We start from the raw sequence: 19,055 nt of genomic DNA on the forward strand, positions 1-19,055 counted from the left end.
TTTCCACCCAGATGCTATAGCTGGCACCCTCTAAACCCCTACATTAAAATATACCTCGATATTTTAATCAGGCACTTAAATAGAAAAACAAAGCAGTAACATTAAACATAGCTATTGTGACAACTTTTCTGTAAGGCCAGAACATTTTGTATGAAGTACTCAGGAAACTTAATGGTCCCACAGAAACAAGTAACTCATGTCGAGGGCTAAAGGAATGGACAGTCTCTGCCTAGACAAGTGTGGGGGTGGCGGGGGGAGGGAAGAAAAAAAAGACTGAAATATGGTTAGCAAATATTTGGTAGAAGCCATTAACTACAAACTTATGTACTTCCTGATCTATTGCAAAATGCAGTGTAAGGTTACTAAACCCTTGAGAAGATGGATCCAAAAATAAACATTCAATGTCCTTTAATTTACAAGATAATATTTCCTCCCCCCAAAAAAAAAATTTCTCCACTGATAACAAGCTCCCTGAGGGAATACATTGTTTTTAAATCAATCTGAAGAGTTCCAGCTATCAATAGTTGCCTTATTTTGAGCTGTAACACAATTCTGATCAACATTTCTTTGGAAAACATGGGTTAAACCAACCAGCCACTGGTCCTGTAAGAGGGACCCTGATCTCCCTTCTTTTAAGTAGTATTCTGGAGATGTAACTATTCTTTTAGAACTGTAATGTATATATTTTAGTCCAATACGCTTCAAAGTTATAGGAAAATTATACCTAAAAGATCTCATCTACCAGCATTTAAATGGTTGAGGTGGAAATTCAATTGTAAGGCTAAACACTTGAGAAGGTATCTTTATGTTATGCAAGTCAAGAGACAAATGAAAGAATCTACAAACACACAAAATATTTTTATGGTAAGGAGAATACCAAGTGTTTAAACCATTCTTAAGTAATTTATTTTTTACTGACGATTTACAAGGCCTTGATTATTAGACAAAATAGCGTATTTTAACTAAACTCAAAAAATACAAACCAATACAGTATAGAAGGAAATGCTATATGGTTCCGTAGAATATATCACACCCAGTGCACGCACTGCTTCATTTTTCCCATCTGAACCTATCTGTTACTTAAAGGATTTTTGCAAAGAATGTTTTGGTCTAGCCAACATGTAGTGTACAGTTTCAGACCACTGAATTAGACTAATTCTGGCATTAGTCTACAGTCTAAATCACTGCAGCAGATCTTTCAAAGTGTTTAGTGTAATCAAAAAACTCATCTAGACATTTCTGAGCAGCTAACAATAAACAGGAGTTATAGACTGCATACAGTTCAGTATGGTACATTAACTGAAGCTAAAAGTTTTAGTATGCTTATTGCCAATTTCTCCCAAATTTTAACAAGCAGAGCTTCTTTGCAGATACATTATTGCTGAGAGTAGTAAGGCTGTTGAGGAAAAGGATATCCAGGTTGTTGAGGTGCCGGATATGGTGCTTGTCCAGGGTTTTGATACATAGGTGCAGGTGCATACGGCAGACTATACTGACCATACATGTATGAATTATAGCCCATTGGCATCGGCATAGGGCAATACCTGTGTGGGGTGGGGGGGAAAAAAAGCATATTTAGCTGCAAAACACTGATGATGTTACTTTGCAAATAACTCATTAATAGATACAAAAAGACATGCAATCACCACAAATGCTTTGCTTTCCTTTTCCTTTTTTTGCAGCAAAAAGTGTGGTAACTTTCAAGCATCAAACATGAAAAAACCTTATAATGCATGGAACAAAAACGCAGACAGAAGGTGAAGTAAAAGCAACATGCTGGAAGTAGAACTAATCTAAATGGATTCTCTTATGTTTAACATCATTGCATGTATTTTAACATTTGCCGAGCCTGCTACTGGAGGAGAGAGCAACTGCCTTCAGCTCCTCGTGATGACTCCAGAAAGATGGAAAAAAGCATCAGAAGAAAGCACACTACTCAACTGGAATTTTCTTCTGATTTTTCATCATCTTTAGCAAGATACCAAGATTTGAGAAGTGAGATATGCCAACACTTTTGAGATAAACAACACCAACTGATTATGCAAGGGCTGGCAAATCACAGTCAAGGAACTGCAGTTCTATCTTCCTTCTTCAAAAAAAAGCCGAAGTACAAAAACTTAAAATGAACCCTCCCACAAATGGTATCCAGCAAATTATTCCAATTAGAATTACATAATTTAAAAACAAAATCATCTTGCTTCAAATACTAAACACATCCTCAATTGCAACAATAACTGATTTTAAAGTGTCACATGCAAACAAGTGCTTTTACCTAACAGGATAACAAACAACTGCTTCAGTACTCCCATAGCTTACCCTGGGAAACCTGGATAAGTTGGGTAAGGAGGCCCCTGTGCCTGTGTAGGTGCAGCACCTGCTGCAGGTGCACTGGCTCCTGGAGTAGGAGTAGGACCAGGAGCAGCAGCAGGAGCTGCAGCTGTTCCAGAGGGTGCTGATGCAGAAGAGGAACTGCTTGCTGCAGAAATCACTGGTGGCGGTGGCCGTGCTGGTGGCTGTGGTTTAGTCCCCTAACAAGAGAAAGTGAATTAAGCTGCAGAGCTTCTTTGTGGAAGTCTTGGAATCAAAAGCTGTGGTTATATGATTAGTTGATTTTTATTTGCATTTCAAACAGATATTCTATATTTAGTCTATATAGATAATAGTGTGAACCATCTAAAAAAGCAGTAAGCTTTCCATTCCAAATCTATAAATTACGAACACCAATAGTACCTAATACACCTCTCCGCGAAGTCTCTAGACTTTGCCCTTTATTTCACTTCAACACATTTCCAAATACACTAATATATTAAGGAACGATATACACAAATTACATATCAGTTTGGAGTTCCAAAGTATGGACCTGCTATTTTCAACCCATCAAATCCATAGCTTATATTTACCACCATGGTTCTGGGTGCTGGAGTAGGAGTTGACGATGCAGCAGGCTTACTTCCTCCAGCTGATGTGGTCTGATACGCAGGCAGAGGAATAGAGGGAGCACTGGGTTCCCTAGCAATGCTTTGCTGTAAATCTCTATAAAAAACAAACAAGCAAACACACAGCTTTAAGAATTTTTGTTACACACTTCAGCAAGCTAAGCTAAAAAGATAAAACAGAGTAAATCTAGTATTTAAAGCACAATCACTGAGCTAGCTCAAACTAAATTTGGAGTCCAAATCACTTCCACAGAAACAATCCTCTAGCCAACCCTCTGATTAACTGCTTACATTTATTGTCTAGTAATGTCTTCATGTTCCAACTCAATACTGTGTACAGATCACTGAATTAGCCAAAAGCTTTGGGATCAGAAATTATAGAATAGTCAGAACATTTAGCAATTCGAAAGCTCTCCTGAGAACCTAAGGAAACCTCAAGGCTATGGAAAAGGATAAAAGTAAATTTCAGTAATTTTCAGTGAACTTTGACATGTAAAGAGATGCTCAATAATAGAAGAAAAGCAATGTTGAATTGCTTGTAGATTGCCCTAAATTAGATAATACTGTTTAAAAAAAAAGTCTGCTAGATAGTCTGCAATATTTATATCACAGTCAACATAAATATCAACAAAAACCCTGGCAAAAAATCTGAATAGCTTAGCCATTCATAAGCTTTCAAGTTCTCTACTCAGTTACCTCTAGCGTTGGAATTGCTCTTGGTAAGGTATTTCGGTATCTTACTTTGATAAGATACAAGGAGGCTTTGGTGTCATGTTGCACTAGAAGCTGCCATTAAATAACAATTTTACAGTCAGCTTGTCATGAAAACTCCAAGGAAGCAGTTCTAAGTTACATATTGAGAGGAATGTAGCGCAGTTCTCAATGCAAAGATTCAGTATTTGAGACTGGGCAGATTTTTCAGAGAGACTTCAGGAAGCATTTAAAATTTCAGACAGTTCTGCATAAAAATGATACGTAAACAGCATGTAACAGTTAGAACTCGATACCTGGCTTTCTAAAACAGAATACAGGAGAGACTGACAGAGGTACACAGTCAACTAACTAACTATAGCAACAAGCTACAGGCTCCTATTACATAGCACACAAAAGGTGAGCTCCAAAGGATCACAAAATTAGCAACCTCTGCAGAAACTTCGCAGAAACAAGACTGAAACAAAAACTCTAAGAAAACTGCACAGTCACCCCTGCAGTAAAAAGGAACGATGGAGAAAAAGATGAAAATACTGCCTTCATGCTCTGTTACATATGCATATGTGTATCTCAACCTATTTCCTGCAGAAAGCAGAGTAACTATTCAACACTGTATTATACTGAAACTAACAAAACCAAAACTTAACATCTTAGGAGATTACTTAAGGCAGGGGTCCTCAAACTATGGCCCAAGGGCTGGATACGGCCCCCCAGGGTCCTCAATCCGGCCCCCCCAGTATTTACAGAACCCCCCCACCCGGGGTTGGGGGGGGAAACCAAGCAGCCGCAGATGACTGCCTGCCACTGCATCCGCGCGCCAGCCCCCTGGTTAAAAAGTTTGAGGACCCCTGACTTAAGGGACGGAAATAAAAATTTTCTTAAAAATCATACTGCAAAGACTCTAAAATCTGACTGCAAAGACTTACAGAGCAGTGGTGCCATTCGGAGTGAAGTATATTTTGACCACGAAGTGACCAAACACTTTAAATGTGAAGCCTTAAACACTGTTACAACTGATCCTCTCCAATGGGCATTTACTGGGGGGGGGGGGGGGGGGGGGGGGGGGGGGGGGGGCAGGGTTTTATCTCTAATTCTAAGTGAGACACCACCTAAACAAATTTATTTTCACTAAGTGAAGATGCAGCCCACAGGCAGTATTTTTATTGTAGCTGGGAGCAGGAGTGAATGGGCAAAACACACATTTTACTTACTCAAACTGTGGGTTGGGCACACAGAAATACATTTTGCCAATATCCCAAATCTGATCATTGCCCCTAACCTTGACAGGGTTTCACGGGAGTGAACAGTTAACACATGAGGCAGTAAAAGCAAGCATGGCAGGTTATATCAACACTAAACCTACAGCTTCAACAGGGAACATCAACATACTGGAGATGTGAGAGAGTCAGGCCTATGCCTTGGTTAGGCAGCCTACAGCTTCCAAATTGCATGAAGTGGAAGAAAGGTAAAAGGGGTTGTATATAGTCACTAAGAATTAATTTACAAGTACAATGCCCAACTGAAAAAGAACAGTTCTACAAAGGATGAAGTTCGAAAAAATTAAGTCTGGGGGAGGGCTGAGCATCCTATTCACAGCATGGTACATACACAGAACAACTGCAGTTTCACCAACTGAAAATTCAGTAACTAGCCCGTTTCATAACAGGCTATGTGCTTTGCTAAAAGGCAAATCTTTTCAGTTATGCTTACTTCTTGAAAGGAGAGCCTAAAAATCAGGGCTGAAGCACACTGTACTAGCCTTATCACATGTGGAGGTCAACAACATCATTAGGCACTTTCCTTCACATGCAGACAAAATCTGCCTCTCCCCTGCAATGCAGGCAGCCCACGTATCTAAACAGTGATAAAATATCAGACCAGATCAGACTACAGAAAAGAGGTGGAACACCAGTGTTTTTCCCACCACCACACAACGCACATGGAAGGCAATCATATGCTCAAGTATTTGTCTCATTTCTCAAACTGAAATGACAGCAGGAGCAAGGTGAAGAAATCATAAGTTACTCAAATAATAAAATAATTATCAAATACATGCCAAAAAGAGAGAGTGAAATCATGGTAAGATGAAACAAATTAATGCTGAAATATACATAGGAACAGCAGACTTCAAAGTAGATGTCTCCATTTATTTCTCCTACCACTTTCCTAGTTTTTCAGGGGAGGGGAAAGTGGGGTTAGCATTAAGGCAAAGAAGAGGTGACAGTCTTTACATACCTATCCTCCCTTTCTCATTTCATCAAGTACCATAATAAACATGTCCCCAAAGATGATTTTCTGATAAATACTTCACCCTTCCCACAATGCTTAAATAAAAAATCAAAATCTTACTTGAGTAGTTCATCTCTTTCAGTCTTGCGAGCAAAAACAATGTCACTGCATTTGTTTTGGAATTTCAGCAGGATTTCTGTCAGCTCATTGTAAAACTAGTTAAGGAAAAAAAAAATACATAATACGTTCAGTCAATACTTTCAGACTCTATGCTAGCATATTTCTATGTATTATTCCAGTTATAGGCATTGTATTACAACAGTGCCCAGAACACGCCATTGCAGTTAAATTTGCTAGTGCTTTTCAAAAATAAGTATTAGTCAGCTGTTGTCAATCCTTGTAATACCATACAATTTTGTGGGGTTTTATTAATATATTTGTATGTGTCTAAATGTAAGACTAGTTTAAGACAGCTAGAACATATTAAAACCAGAACAAAACTAGATTACTTCTGGTGATAACTATCTTCTTTGAAGGGTATTTTTTCCTTTTGATTTTACTGCCTTCAGTCACTTCCACATATTCCATTTGTATAGACATTTCAGAGTTTTATTTTCTTTCTTCCTCTAGTGAGCTATCAATAAACCACCACAAAGCACTTAGTACAGAAGCAGAAAGGCACTTTCCAGAAGCCCAGATCAAACCAAGCAAGGTGAATAAAGCCCTCTTCATGTTTCCTCATGTATGCAAGAGCAGTATATAAAACACAAATTTGATAAGATGATTAAATATCATGGGAGAACAGACCAAAGAATTCCTCTGATAAACTGGCTCATCTGGATACTTCAGCACCAGTCACTCAGCTGTAATTAATAACTTTTCCTATTTTATATCAAGCAATGCTCAGAAAAACTTACTTTTCAGGTAAGAACAAAGAAGCATTTCACAGCTGTCAAAACCTTCAAAACTCAAGCAACCTCACTTCAGCAGTAAAATCCTCAAAAATGCGCCTCTCATCTAGCATGTCTGCAAATTTCATTACGATTTTATTCACATCTCATTGTGTAAATACTGTCATTCCAAACCCTTAAGCATTACCGTACCTTTGTGCCTTCTTTCAAATTGGCTACAAGTTCCACGAAGTTATCATTTGCTACAGCTAAGCTCTTCAAAACTTCTTCCCTTAAGTTGGATTCATTGTTTGATTGTTTCATCTTTGAAAAATCCTGATGTGCATTCTTAAAAGAAGGGAAAAAATAAGCAGTGAAAATAACACAAGCTAGTCCTATATGTTTGGGGTTTTTTTCCTCTTATTGCTTCTACCCCCTTTTCCCAATACCTGCCTTTCCCCACCTTCCATTGACACACTCTACTACCCAACACTTGCCATCTGCCAAGTGCAGTGGCTATTTCAGAACTATACTTACATTAACGCCCTGGCAGTAGGTATCAGCTAATTACCTATTCTGTTGCTGCCTTCAGCTAATTCTCAAGCTCATACTGCAGACTCTCCTCCAGACACTATACTAATTAGGCTCTCTCCTGTACTACTCTCCATTGATATTCGTAAAACCACACTGAAAGTTAGTATTTTTAAGAAGTACTACATCAAATTTGGTTGACATTGTCAAGCTATTAAGAGAACAGGGAAGTGGAAAATTTACAGAAGGATCATCTCATTTCTTTGGGGAAAAAAGAAAACAAGCAATCTTAAAAAAAAAATTAGACTACTCCATTTGCAGAAGCAGCCAAACTTGAACTCCGGGACATTCAAATATCAAAGGAATATCCATCAAGATTTTGAAGTATACTATTGTCAAAAAACAACTGAATACAAAATCCTTGATAAACACTGACAACATGGTCATTTAGAAACAATTTTTTCCCTTTTGGAAAAGCCCCTCATTCTTGCAAGCCAAGATGTAGTCATCAGTTGCTAGTGATCTCATGCACAAATAGGCACAACCATACTCGCGTCACTACTGTCACTTGTCCAAGCACTAAGACTTTTTGCCAGATGTTTCAGGTACCTGTCTTTAGTGTTACTGACAAGGCTGAATTTATAAATAGATTTATAAAATGGGAAATTATCATAAATTTTTACTTTGATGAGCTTTGCACATGCTAGAAGTCAAGCATGTTATTAACAGAAATTAAGATAAACTGAAATGGACTTCAGAGACCCAAAATGTCTTCTAGTAGACTGTAACGATGGGTCTCCTGTTTTACCAGAATACTAAGATAGGATGAGAGGAAAAATCAAAATAAACCCAAAAGCTTTTTAACACACCAGTTCAGCCTCCTTCAAGGGCAAAGCCATCTGCAGAATTGGGCCAAGAAAAGGTCCAAGAGAATTTACACTGGAGCTCTGGGAGGGTCTTCTGACAAGTCACATTTTCTTTCCAGTGAACACAAAAAACACCTCTATTTTTCAGTGATCAGAGGAGTAAAGGTGTATCAACTGGCCTACAACAGATTATCAAGCAAAACAGAGTAGAAAGCAAAGTGACATTTTGAAAGCACTGGAGAAGTAATCATTGCCCCTTAGTTTACGAGGAAGGAAGAAGGCATAAGGGTATTGTACCTGAATGTTTTTCAGAAGTTCTTCCTGCTTTTTTAGAGACTCTTGAACTTTCTGTGTGTAACTTCCATAGATTCTCTCCAGCTCAGCCAAAGAGATGGACTCCTCATTTATAGCACCATCCTGTGCAAGTGCAGTCAGGAATTTGCTTGTCATGTCAAAGTTTACAGATTTCAGGTCATTTTCCAGTTGTTCTCTATCCTTCTTAACTTCATCCAGATTGGCCAGCAAAGTTTTTAAGACATTAACAACCTAGGCAATAAAAATAGTCAGAAGTGAGCATGTTTAGAGGAATTACTGCAAAAGTATACCCTATTACTTTTTTCATCACTCCTCACTGATGCTGGGAACACTACTGTATGAGTATTTATTTATAAATGTGTTTAAAAAGACAAAGCATAACAAAATGCAACAAAACAAAGATCTTCAAGAATTTCTCAAACTATGTTCTCCTCTAAAGATTTCCTTCCGCTAACAACACTGAATTACTACAAAGATTTTTAAATCTACTTTTTTTAAGAAAAACCTGATCAGATACCTTCCAATAGTATATTCTAAAAATAGTCAAAAACACTACCTTCAAATCACTCCTATGAAAAAAATAATTACATGGCTGTAGATAAGCCATGACCTTCTCAGAAAGGAAGTGGAAATATTTAAAATACTGGGCCACGTTCTTTTACATTACCTGATCGCCCCAAGACCTGAGCACTACACCCCAGCACCCTACATAACAAAAATACTCATCAAGGATTACTCCTTTTATAAAGTCAACCAGCCTTGCTGTCCATGGCAATAGATCTTGCTCACACTAAGTGTAATAAAATACACTTAAGTTGCCTTTTTGTTTAAAATACGCTTCTTTTCCAAATGTTAGTTACTACCTGTATCAGTTGTGACAGATACAAGAGCAGCCAGCAATTAGCTTCCACACCAATTCATGTAAGTTCACCTCGTTAAGATGAACAGCACTTCTATTCAAAACAGAAAAATATTTCAATGCTTTACCTCACTTCCTTGTAATGTTTTTGCTGGGTTGGCAGAAGGAATGGCTGCATTGAGTTCTGATTCTGACTTACACAGAAGTGCAATCGTATCCCGGTGAGACTGGTAGCGCTCTTTAACTTGCCCATCTGCTTGCACAGCTTTATTCAAAATATTATGGTAATTGGTTCCCTCTGGTGGTGGGAGGAAAAAAAGCTTGTTTACATTATTTCAAAACTTGTCTTATCCAAGTCTTGCACCAAAGCAGTTTTGATATTTTTCAGCAAGTCTTCACACATTACAAGCCTGCACATTACAAAGTTATTAACACATAAATAAAACTTACTTCTAAGTTACATTTTAAATCGTGCATAAACTAGGAAGCTATGATAATTCTCCAGAGAGGCATACAAAACTATGAATGAACACTGGTTTCAGCTACCCCCCAGATTTAAACCCCTGTAACTTTGCCAAACTAAGGCAGTGGTATCAGTCCCTTGTTAGCTTCAAAACAGTACATATTAAGTGCTCAGAAAACATGCTATAGCGATGACACGGAGCGATTTGACTAATTACTGGGGGAAAAAAACCCGAAACATTAAAGAGAAAAAGAACACCTTGATGGGAAATAACAAAAAAAAAAAAAAAAAAAAAAAACACAAAAACCACACAACAACCACCAACCCCAAGGAAAAATACACTAAATTATTTTAAAAGTTAACTGCAACCAGATTCTTCTGAGGGCAACCATTTTTCATTACATATGCTTCCTGAAAATTTAGGATGCACATGCACTCCAGGGGTGCAAAAGCAGCAACAAACTCTCTGCTATCACATCATCACTCAACTCCAAATAATGGTGCAGACTGCAATAAGGATATTTCAGCATAACATCTCCTATATGAAATTTCTATATATTTAAAGATAATATCAGAGCACTGAAAATTATTTTAAGCTGGACGATGAGAATGGACATTTTTAGAGCATTCACAGAATCAAAACCATGAAACATGACATTTACCTGCCCTTAGAGGCTTATAGAGTTCATTGGATGGTGTTCTCTGCCAGCGTTCTTTGAATTTTGTTCGCAGGTCATTGTCTGTAGTTTCTTCTTCGTCTAATAATCTTAGTGACTACAAAAGTAAAATGATACATACATTAAACCGTCCTAAACATGAAAGTTACAAAATAAACAGCTAGTGTAGAAAATATAATGAATGCTTATACATCCCATTGTTAATTTAATTTGGCAAATAAGAAAACAGGCACAAATCACCCAAATTTCTGTAGAATACTTCCCCTCCTCCAAACAGTTTTAAAAACGAAGTATTGTAAGGAAACATCTACATACATTTGTACGGACTAAACACTTTTTGAAGTGCTGTTGAAGTTATAGATGTTTTGGATAATTGCACACATTTTCTATTGCCATTTTAAAAGTTCAGCGGTGGTGCTTTTTAAGAATGTTTTATTGTCAACAGTTGCTAAGCTTACTTCATCTAAAATTTCTTTGTTCCTTTGTAGCAGTTCAGGCAGATCTTTGATCAGCTGATCAACAGTCTGAATTCCTCCCTGTTCAATCACAGACTTAGACTTGTTCAAAATAGACTGAGGAACAGTATCACCAGACACATCTTCAATAGCAGCAGGAAGATTGAGGGAAGCCAAAACACTGAAAAAGTCAACATGTTAAATAGCAACTTGTTTGTGGTTTTATCTCATAGCTTTATCCTGTAAATAACACTGCTATCCAAACAATCACACTGTCAATTACAATGGAAACAAAACTGAGAACTGTAAACTTATTCCTAGCTTATACCTCTCCAAAAATATGCTTCAATGCTCTTTAAAAGGCTAAAAGAAATCCTAGTCTTCCCGCTCTTACAATTATGGGAAACATTTTCAGAATTAAGTATCTGGTAGATAAAGAACTAACTGCCTTGAGATCCCTGTCTTTCAGCTTGATAAAATTTTGTTTATTACTATTTATTTTAAAGCACAAAATTTTGGAGGAAAAAAACATCATGTATTGAGTCACTGGTACAATCAAGCTGACCATTGGAATGTGAAAATCCTTCTAGATTAACCGTGCTGGAACTTTTTTGGAACAAGTGTCAGACTCCCAAGAAAAAAAAAGAGGGAAGACTGAAGAAAATTAAACACTATTTGTTCTTAATAAGCTTTCAATCTTACCATCCGCAGAAAAGTAGTTCTAAATAACCCTGCTATGGCTGAAGTTTTCCAGCCTACCATACAGTAACAAAAATCCACTGCTGTAATCTGGATGTCTGCAGGATGCAAGGTAACCAGTGTTTATAGGCTGTTCTGTAACTCCCCTCGAGAAATTTAACAAGAAGCCATACTTACCCATTCGCCAGATTTGTGGCTTCTCTCATCTGGGCTATGTGCCTGTTTACTAGATCTGCCTTTCTCTGGTTGTAAATGCTCACAGACTGCTGAACTTGCAATGGAACCATCTTCTCAAACAGGTCTGCAATTAAAGTAGCATAAGTTACTCAAATTGCACTGTGACTTTAAAAAGGAAACAAACATCTTCGCAGCTCTTTTGTACAGAGACTAAACAGTTTAAGCTATGCTCCCTTACTCCGAGATGTCTTAAAAATATACACAATTTAAAGGTTTTTAGATTTCAGTTTTTAAGACTGAAAATGAGTTAGAAATAATTTAAAGGCATTACATTTAAAACAATTGTAGGATTACAAATCAGATTTTCCTTAAGGCTTCATTTCTAGTTTTGCTTCTTTAAAGGAAGAAAATGAGAAAAAGAGGATCATTTTTCACAACTCCCCTGTACAGCCAACAAACTGAAATTTTTCAACTTTATGGATGGGCAGCAACCAGGTTAGTTAAGATTGCACAAACTGATACCTTTCCCTTATATTACTGTTCCTCCTGAAATTAAAAAGGTTGCTTTAATATAGGAAATAGAGTTGCAGAGAAAATCTGAGAAAAATCTGTTAAGAGACGGGCACATGGCAGATAATTATCTTTAACCTGTGGTTTATTCTTCCAGTACTTTTATCATCAAGTAGTAGCACAAAGTGGAAGAGACAAAAGTCACTTTCAAAAACACTGCTGTATGCTTAACAATTCATAAGTAAACACCTACTTTTTCATCGTACAAACTTTGGTGGCCATGGATTTCACAAGTTAACAACTACCCTGTTCGCTCCACACTCTTCGCTTACCAGTGAATTTCTGACTGAGGGGAACTACAACTGGAGTAGACTTCACAAGACTGGCTTTTCCAATAGACTCCAAGTCTTTCAGGTCAGGAACCCGGTCATGGTAAATGAAGTCATTGTCTTTTTTGGCAGCTGTAAGTGCACGGTTGATTTTGTCAACCAGATCTTTAACATTTATATATTCATCATAACGAGATGCCACTGTTTTCACCAAATCTGCCGCATGCTAAAAAAAAATTAGAAAGAAAAAACCATTAAAAAAAAACTTTTCTTTCTCCCTTTCACATATACTTAGGAAAATATATGAGCTTCCCAGTCAGCCAAATAACTACTGCCTACATATAAGATCAATTTATTATTTCCTTAAGAAAATATGCTCCCCTCTTACCTATTAAAAAGGACAAAGGAGACTTTACTCGTTGAAATAGTTCACTGGGGTAAAAAAAAAAAAAACAACACAACAACAAAAAACAGAACAGTCACCAAGTAATATCTCACAATAGCCTTACTATGTCTCCCCAAAAATCCAAAAGAAGTAATCATGAGTTAGAGGCAATAACATTTCAAACACTCATTCACAACAAGATTTTTTTAAAAAAGGCAGTGTGCCATCTTCATGTTGTTCCATGAAACACACAGCTTGCTTTTGCAGGTACTGTAAGTTGTTTCTCAACCTTGCTCACATTCAGAAAGTAAGAGGCCAGAGTCATGCTTTTCACATCTGCCACTAAATCCATCTAACCTTCAGCTCAGAAGTTACAGAAAGTATGCTTTACTCCTACTGCAAATTAAAATAAAATATAAGGTCTGCTCTCTCTGTCGGCTCAGCCTATCTGATTTTCCTACATCCAGTTTACTGCAGGATGGATGCAAGACAAAACATTGTCCTCTGATCACAACTGTTCAATCCTGATCACATTTGTATTGTGGATGCGTAAAAACAAAACAGTAAGCAGCAATGTCAGTTGAGGTTTACATAAACTCGCCACAATTCAGATTCAAACTTCTTGGGATTTTGAAGTGAAACTTGAGCTACTTTAGAAGTGAAGTAAAGTTTGAAGTTTGCTGAGATTTTTTTGCCACTTTCCATTGTGCCATAAATCACACAACAGTGGTTTTGGTTTGATACAATACTACAGTCTAACTAGCACTTGCCAGAAACAGAAAATGAGATAAGAAACAGGGGTGTGCATAGATACTTTATTTTGGAAGAATTTCTGGGGTGGGGAGTGGGGGAAGATTAACAATTTAATCCATCTTTATTCTAGCTTTTAAAAAGAAATAAAAAGAAAGTATTATTTTATAGCAACTTAATTTTTCAAAGCCTCAACAAAAAGGGTACTAAACCTCTAATTTGCACTAGTTATGGAAGCACTATTTTAGTAATTGTAGAGAACACGAATTACGTTTCATCTTACTAAGTGCATTAAACAAGACACAGGATTTTAACTTCTGACTACATGCTGTTCATGAAGCAGTGCTAAAATAAGTAATAGTGGAGTAGAGAAGCTCTTCAGGCTTCACAAAAAAAAAAAAAAAAACACACAACCCAAGCTTTAACTGTTCAGCTTGAAGGGATACTCCCTCTAACACAACATGGAAAAATCATGGACACAAACTGATTTACTATGTAACTTAATGATAATAACTTTGGTATAGCCAGACCTGTCACAGGTGAGCACTAATAAAAAAATAATCAATATCCTATTACAGTAGAGTCCCAGAAAATAAGGTCTGCTAGGCAGATTTGAAACTCAAGAACAGATACACCTTCATCTACCACCTAATAATTCATAATACAACAGCTTGCTATTAAAAGTTCATATAGGCACTTCACTGTCATGCAAGCATACAAAAAAGTTTCAAGCTCCACCCTCCACCAAGTCAATAAATGCATAATGGTAACTTCAGAGACTTAGATGTTGACATTTTGAAACTCTCCTGCATTATCAGTAAACAGATATTGCACACAGATCCTATAAAGTCAGTTGAAGCAGCACTTCATTATTTTTTTTTCTAAGGATGAAGGGATTTGAAGTAGTTCCTTTTTAGCCATTTTCTTTCATACTGTACTAAAAACATGAGAGGACCTTACTCATTACAACATCTGAGTCCCTCTAGAAACCAGATATAGAGACAAAAAAATTATAAAGACTAAAAACACAATTGTTTGTACGTTTTTCAAAAATTATTCAGATTTAAATGAGGATTGCAGGAAAGGAGCTGGGTATAGACCAGGCAGAACTTTAACGTTCTGAGGATTTTGTAATAACTTAACTTAGGAAAATTTATTAAGAATCTGTTTTATTAGCTATACTAAGATATGAAGCCTATGCAAACAAAGATACAGACTTAACATGTCAAGCAGTATCAAATCGTCCAAAAATCATTAAGCACACACCTTTATAAAAGCTAGAGATACCACTCATCGCTGCAACTGCTAATAATTTGATTCACATGATAAACATGCTCTACAATTTTTTAATACATTTCACTCTTAGTTACTTGAATTTTAGAACTCTGAACTAGCTTTTCAAGATTTAAAGTTTTCCCCTTATTTTTCAGAGAAGAAGGAAAATTACCCACCTGTAACCTCCCAATTTCTTCACCAAATTTCTTCTGCTGTTTTGCCAGGATAGATTGATGATATTCTGCATTGGCCTGCATAATGCAGTGCTTTGCAGCCAGAACAGGAAACACCTCCTGGAAATAAAAATACTGACCAGGGGAAAGTCCAACCACATTAACCACCACAGACAACATGGGATGCAGGAAGAAAAAGGAAGAAGAAAAGGAAATTAGAATCACCCAATTAATGGTTTAGATCGGTTAAAACATTAGAAGTAAATGTCTGATACCACATGACTTTGCACTGATTAATCCAGTTTTGGCATTTGGTTTTTTTATCTGTTGCTGCAAAATTCTTAGTGTCCATTATTTTAGATAAACTACAAATTACATTCAAGCCATGAAGTCCCAACATTTACTTCAAAGATTAGAAATGCATGCATGTATTAGAAAGGATAGTTGCAAGAACACACCCAAATACCCCCAAGAAAAAGCCAAGACAAGGGCAGGGGGAAGACGACAGGCCTTTTGGGTGGGATGGGTTTTTTTGTTTTCTCTGTGTTTTCTTAACAAAGTACACTTAGAACAGCAGCAGGCTTATCAAGAAAGTAACTACAATTATGAAAGCAAAGAATAAAGAGGACCAGTAACTACTGAAACAGAAAGCAATTTAAAAGTCATTTTCATGCTTTTATATAAATGAACTTATCTCTGCAGGAGTACCAAGACATGAAGAAGACATTATGCTGCAGCCCACAGTATAGGCATGGTCTTTGATCAAGGATTTGGCCTTACGGTTCTATTTCTTAAATCAAAAACTGGAAAACCAGAGTGGTGTTTTAAAGACCTCAGTATATAAAGACCTGCTTCACATTTGTGCAAACCCACTGCGCCACCCAGAGATGAGGGGGGAGAAAAAAAAAAAACCAAAACCAGTAAAAAAGGGTGTAAATTTGGAAGACAAAGCTGTCTGGGAGGCCTTACAGCTGGACTGACATCCCAAGTCAGCCTCTATTTCACAGTCCTACACATGTAGCTTTTCTCAGACCTGGTGTTAACTCACGGAACCAGCAAACCTCATTATGTTCCTTCAAATAATCAACTGGCAGATTACTTGGCAACTGGAACAGGGAGCAGATCTATGGCTTAGAAAGGTCCACAACAACAAAAGACAGAGCAACGGCTTTGTTATATCTCATTGCCTCTCAGAATCAATCAAACATAATACCTAAGTGAGAAATAGCCCCAATCTGTAAAATGCTACAGAAAGCATGAGAGGAAATACGTGCATACATAGAAGAATCTATCAAGCTGCAGCCAAGCAAGATACCAATTTAACTTTAAAAAAACAATATTGTTTTCAAACACACATATAAAAGGCCACTGACTAGCCTACAAAGTAATTTGTGTTAATTAATTGCTTAAGAATAAAAATGCACACTTTTACTTTAGTTCAGTAGCCCTTACCCATACAGTTTCTACCATTATCATTCTACTCTGCATTAGAAACCTGGGGGGAGGGAGGGCAGCAGGGGGGAATGAACATTACCTGGTTTTTTTTCCCCCCACAGGGAATAAAAGTGCCTTAGTCAAATAATTGCCCAAGTATTTGCTGATGACTGCATATTAAGTTACAGGACCAAACATCAAAAACTTCCATTTATCAATGGTAAAAATATTTTTAGTACTTTTCTAATGTATTTTTAGTAAATCTAGTATATTCCACAGTTTTTTTCTAACAAGACAGACACTGAAAGCTATTAGTGAATGAAAAATAACTGCAAATTAGCAACAAGGGATGCTTCCCATGGATGTTCAGAAAGAAGCACTACAGAAGACAATCTCCAACTTAGCTAGATACAGATTTCAAGAGTCCCACAATATCGAAGTAAATCTTATCCACCTGTTACACTTGTAACACCGTACAACAGGTTCTCTACTGTTTTATGATATGAACATAACTGATACACTTGATACTTCAGAATTATCTCAGTTTAGCCTTGACTGTTCATTTGAGTGTTGTTGGTTTTGGGAAGATGCAGAAGGTGGTTTTTTCATGCTCTTTGAACATATACTGTATAACAAATACATTGAAAACTTGCTTATTTTTGAAGTATCAAGATTGTTTTGGGGCACAGGAAGAGGAGAAGGCAGGCAGAAGGACAGAGGACACACAGGGACTTCCAAACATATTTTTCATTAACAGGTAAGTGAACAGTACCACTGTATTCATGCTGTCAACAAGACAGCATATTTCACATGAAAACATTGAAACTAGAAGCCAATTAAGCCCCATTAGAAAGTTGTTAGTTTGAAAAACAGATGTAGTAAGGCATTAAGTACTAAGAAAGCATCCCTAAATGCTATCACAAACATTTCAAGTTGACTTCAAAAGAAACGCATCGCAAGTGAACACACTTCATGTAGTAAGATTTTACTTATTTAAAAAAGCCACACTATCTTTTGCCTCCTAGATTCTTCGCTGTTTTTCAAATTACAGGTTTAATTCCCTTAAATGTAGCAATAGGTCAGCTTTTCTTGAGGATACATTTTAGGTGTATTTTATCGAGTACATTGTAAACAATAACAGTTATTCACAATAACAGAAGATCGCAAATGGTTTCCATGAGAGTTACTAACCTTGGGCAGAGTATCTTTATATTGACATTGTTTGTAAGCATCACCATAGTAATCTGCAGCTTGATTAGCTAGTTTAGCTATGATACCATCTTTCATTTTATCTGGCAGGAGGGCGAGAGAAAACAAACAACAGTTATGATTATCATCAGTTTCTACAAGCGAACAGGTAAATTACTTCATCTTCAAACAGAAAGAACTGCATTCTAAGGGTATAGCTTTACATTATAGCTCAAAGGAGCAATCCCATTCTTCTCTCCTGACATTCAGCAGCAGTTTCCAGATTCTCTACTTCAGCCATGAAGCTCAAGATTTGGTCAGGTGTACAACAGATCTTCTGGCAGCTGCTGGCATTTATGCAGGATAAAGAGTGATGCTTAATCTCACACCAACGGCAAGCTGCCGACAAAAGCTGCAGTCCCACTCTAACTCTGGCAGCTTGTTCCCAGCCCTTCCCCTGCGCCACACAAGCGTTTGTGCAGCCATAGTCAAAAAATCTAGCTGAAATCTAGTTAGGAAAAAAAACCTTAATTTTCAGCAGGATCTGTTCTCTAAGCCAACTCAAAATATGCTGAAGTGCAAGAGAAGAGAAGGGACTGGTCCTTTCCGCGGCAGTCCATACCAACGTTGGCTTACAGCAAGCATAGAAATGCCATTCCTAGACATAAAAAAACCCCACAGTTCCTCCAAGTGGCATCCACTACTTCATATCAAAGCCTCATGAGCCTAGCAGCAATAGTATTCCCTGCCTCACATGTTTACCCTGCTCCTGAAGCCAAAACTGTTAAAACAGGAACATGCTCATCTATCTCCTTTTATAATAATCTCTGGCCTGCAATAGTAATACAGCCTTTCAAGAGAAGGCAGGCAATCAAACTTTGCACTTTGGCCATCCACTCTAAACAACTGCCCTTACAAACAAATATCCTCCGATTCGGGTGATTTATATGCACTGCCAGAATGATAAACATGAGTGCAGGGTATGCAGAGAAGTCTGCAGAGTATGCTTAATCGCCCAAATTAAATAAAAAGAATTTCCAAGTGGTCTTCTCATTCCAGCATATTCACACACGGTATCTACAACGCTGCAGGCACAAGCTACGATGCAATACATTTACCTTCTATGAGGTAAATGCATTTAAAGTATGCCAGAAAGATCTTTTCACTGTGGAACAGAATCCAGATGACAAATGGAGAGAAAGG

General features: G+C 37.3%; 1 protein-coding gene across 2 annotated transcripts in view; it reads right to left on the minus strand.

Moving 5' to 3' along the window:
- Window positions 1-883: 883 nt before the first annotated feature.
- Window positions 884-19,055, minus strand: part of PDCD6IP (programmed cell death 6 interacting protein) — a 32,664-nt gene continuing 14,492 nt past the window's right edge. The window contains exons 6-18 of one of the 2 annotated variants that reach the window (XM_080385886.1): window positions 17,856-17,956; window positions 15,234-15,350; window positions 12,651-12,873; window positions 11,809-11,932; window positions 10,936-11,113; window positions 10,463-10,574; window positions 9,466-9,635; window positions 8,461-8,709; window positions 6,980-7,114; window positions 5,997-6,091; window positions 2,901-3,033; window positions 2,317-2,528; window positions 884-1,544 (exon numbers count right to left, since the gene is read on the minus strand). In XM_080385886.1, coding sequence (XP_080242012.1) covers window positions 1,376-1,544; window positions 2,317-2,528; window positions 2,901-3,033; window positions 5,997-6,091; window positions 6,980-7,114; window positions 8,461-8,709; window positions 9,466-9,635; window positions 10,463-10,574; window positions 10,936-11,113; window positions 11,809-11,932; window positions 12,651-12,873; window positions 15,234-15,350; window positions 17,856-17,956 — 2,018 coding nt within the window. In that variant the 3' untranslated portion in view covers window positions 884-1,375. Of the gene's footprint in view, window positions 1,545-2,316; window positions 2,529-2,900; window positions 3,034-5,996; window positions 6,092-6,979; window positions 7,115-8,460; window positions 8,710-9,465; window positions 9,636-10,462; window positions 10,575-10,935; window positions 11,114-11,808; window positions 11,933-12,650; window positions 12,874-15,233; window positions 15,366-17,855; window positions 17,957-19,055 lie in introns of both variants that reach the window. The other variant, XM_080385885.1, reaches the window with a different exon arrangement.

The sequence above is a fragment of the Falco punctatus genome, assembly GCF_963210335.1.
Source record: "Falco punctatus genome assembly, chromosome: 4".
Taxonomy (NCBI): domain Eukaryota; kingdom Metazoa; phylum Chordata; class Aves; order Falconiformes; family Falconidae; genus Falco; species Falco punctatus.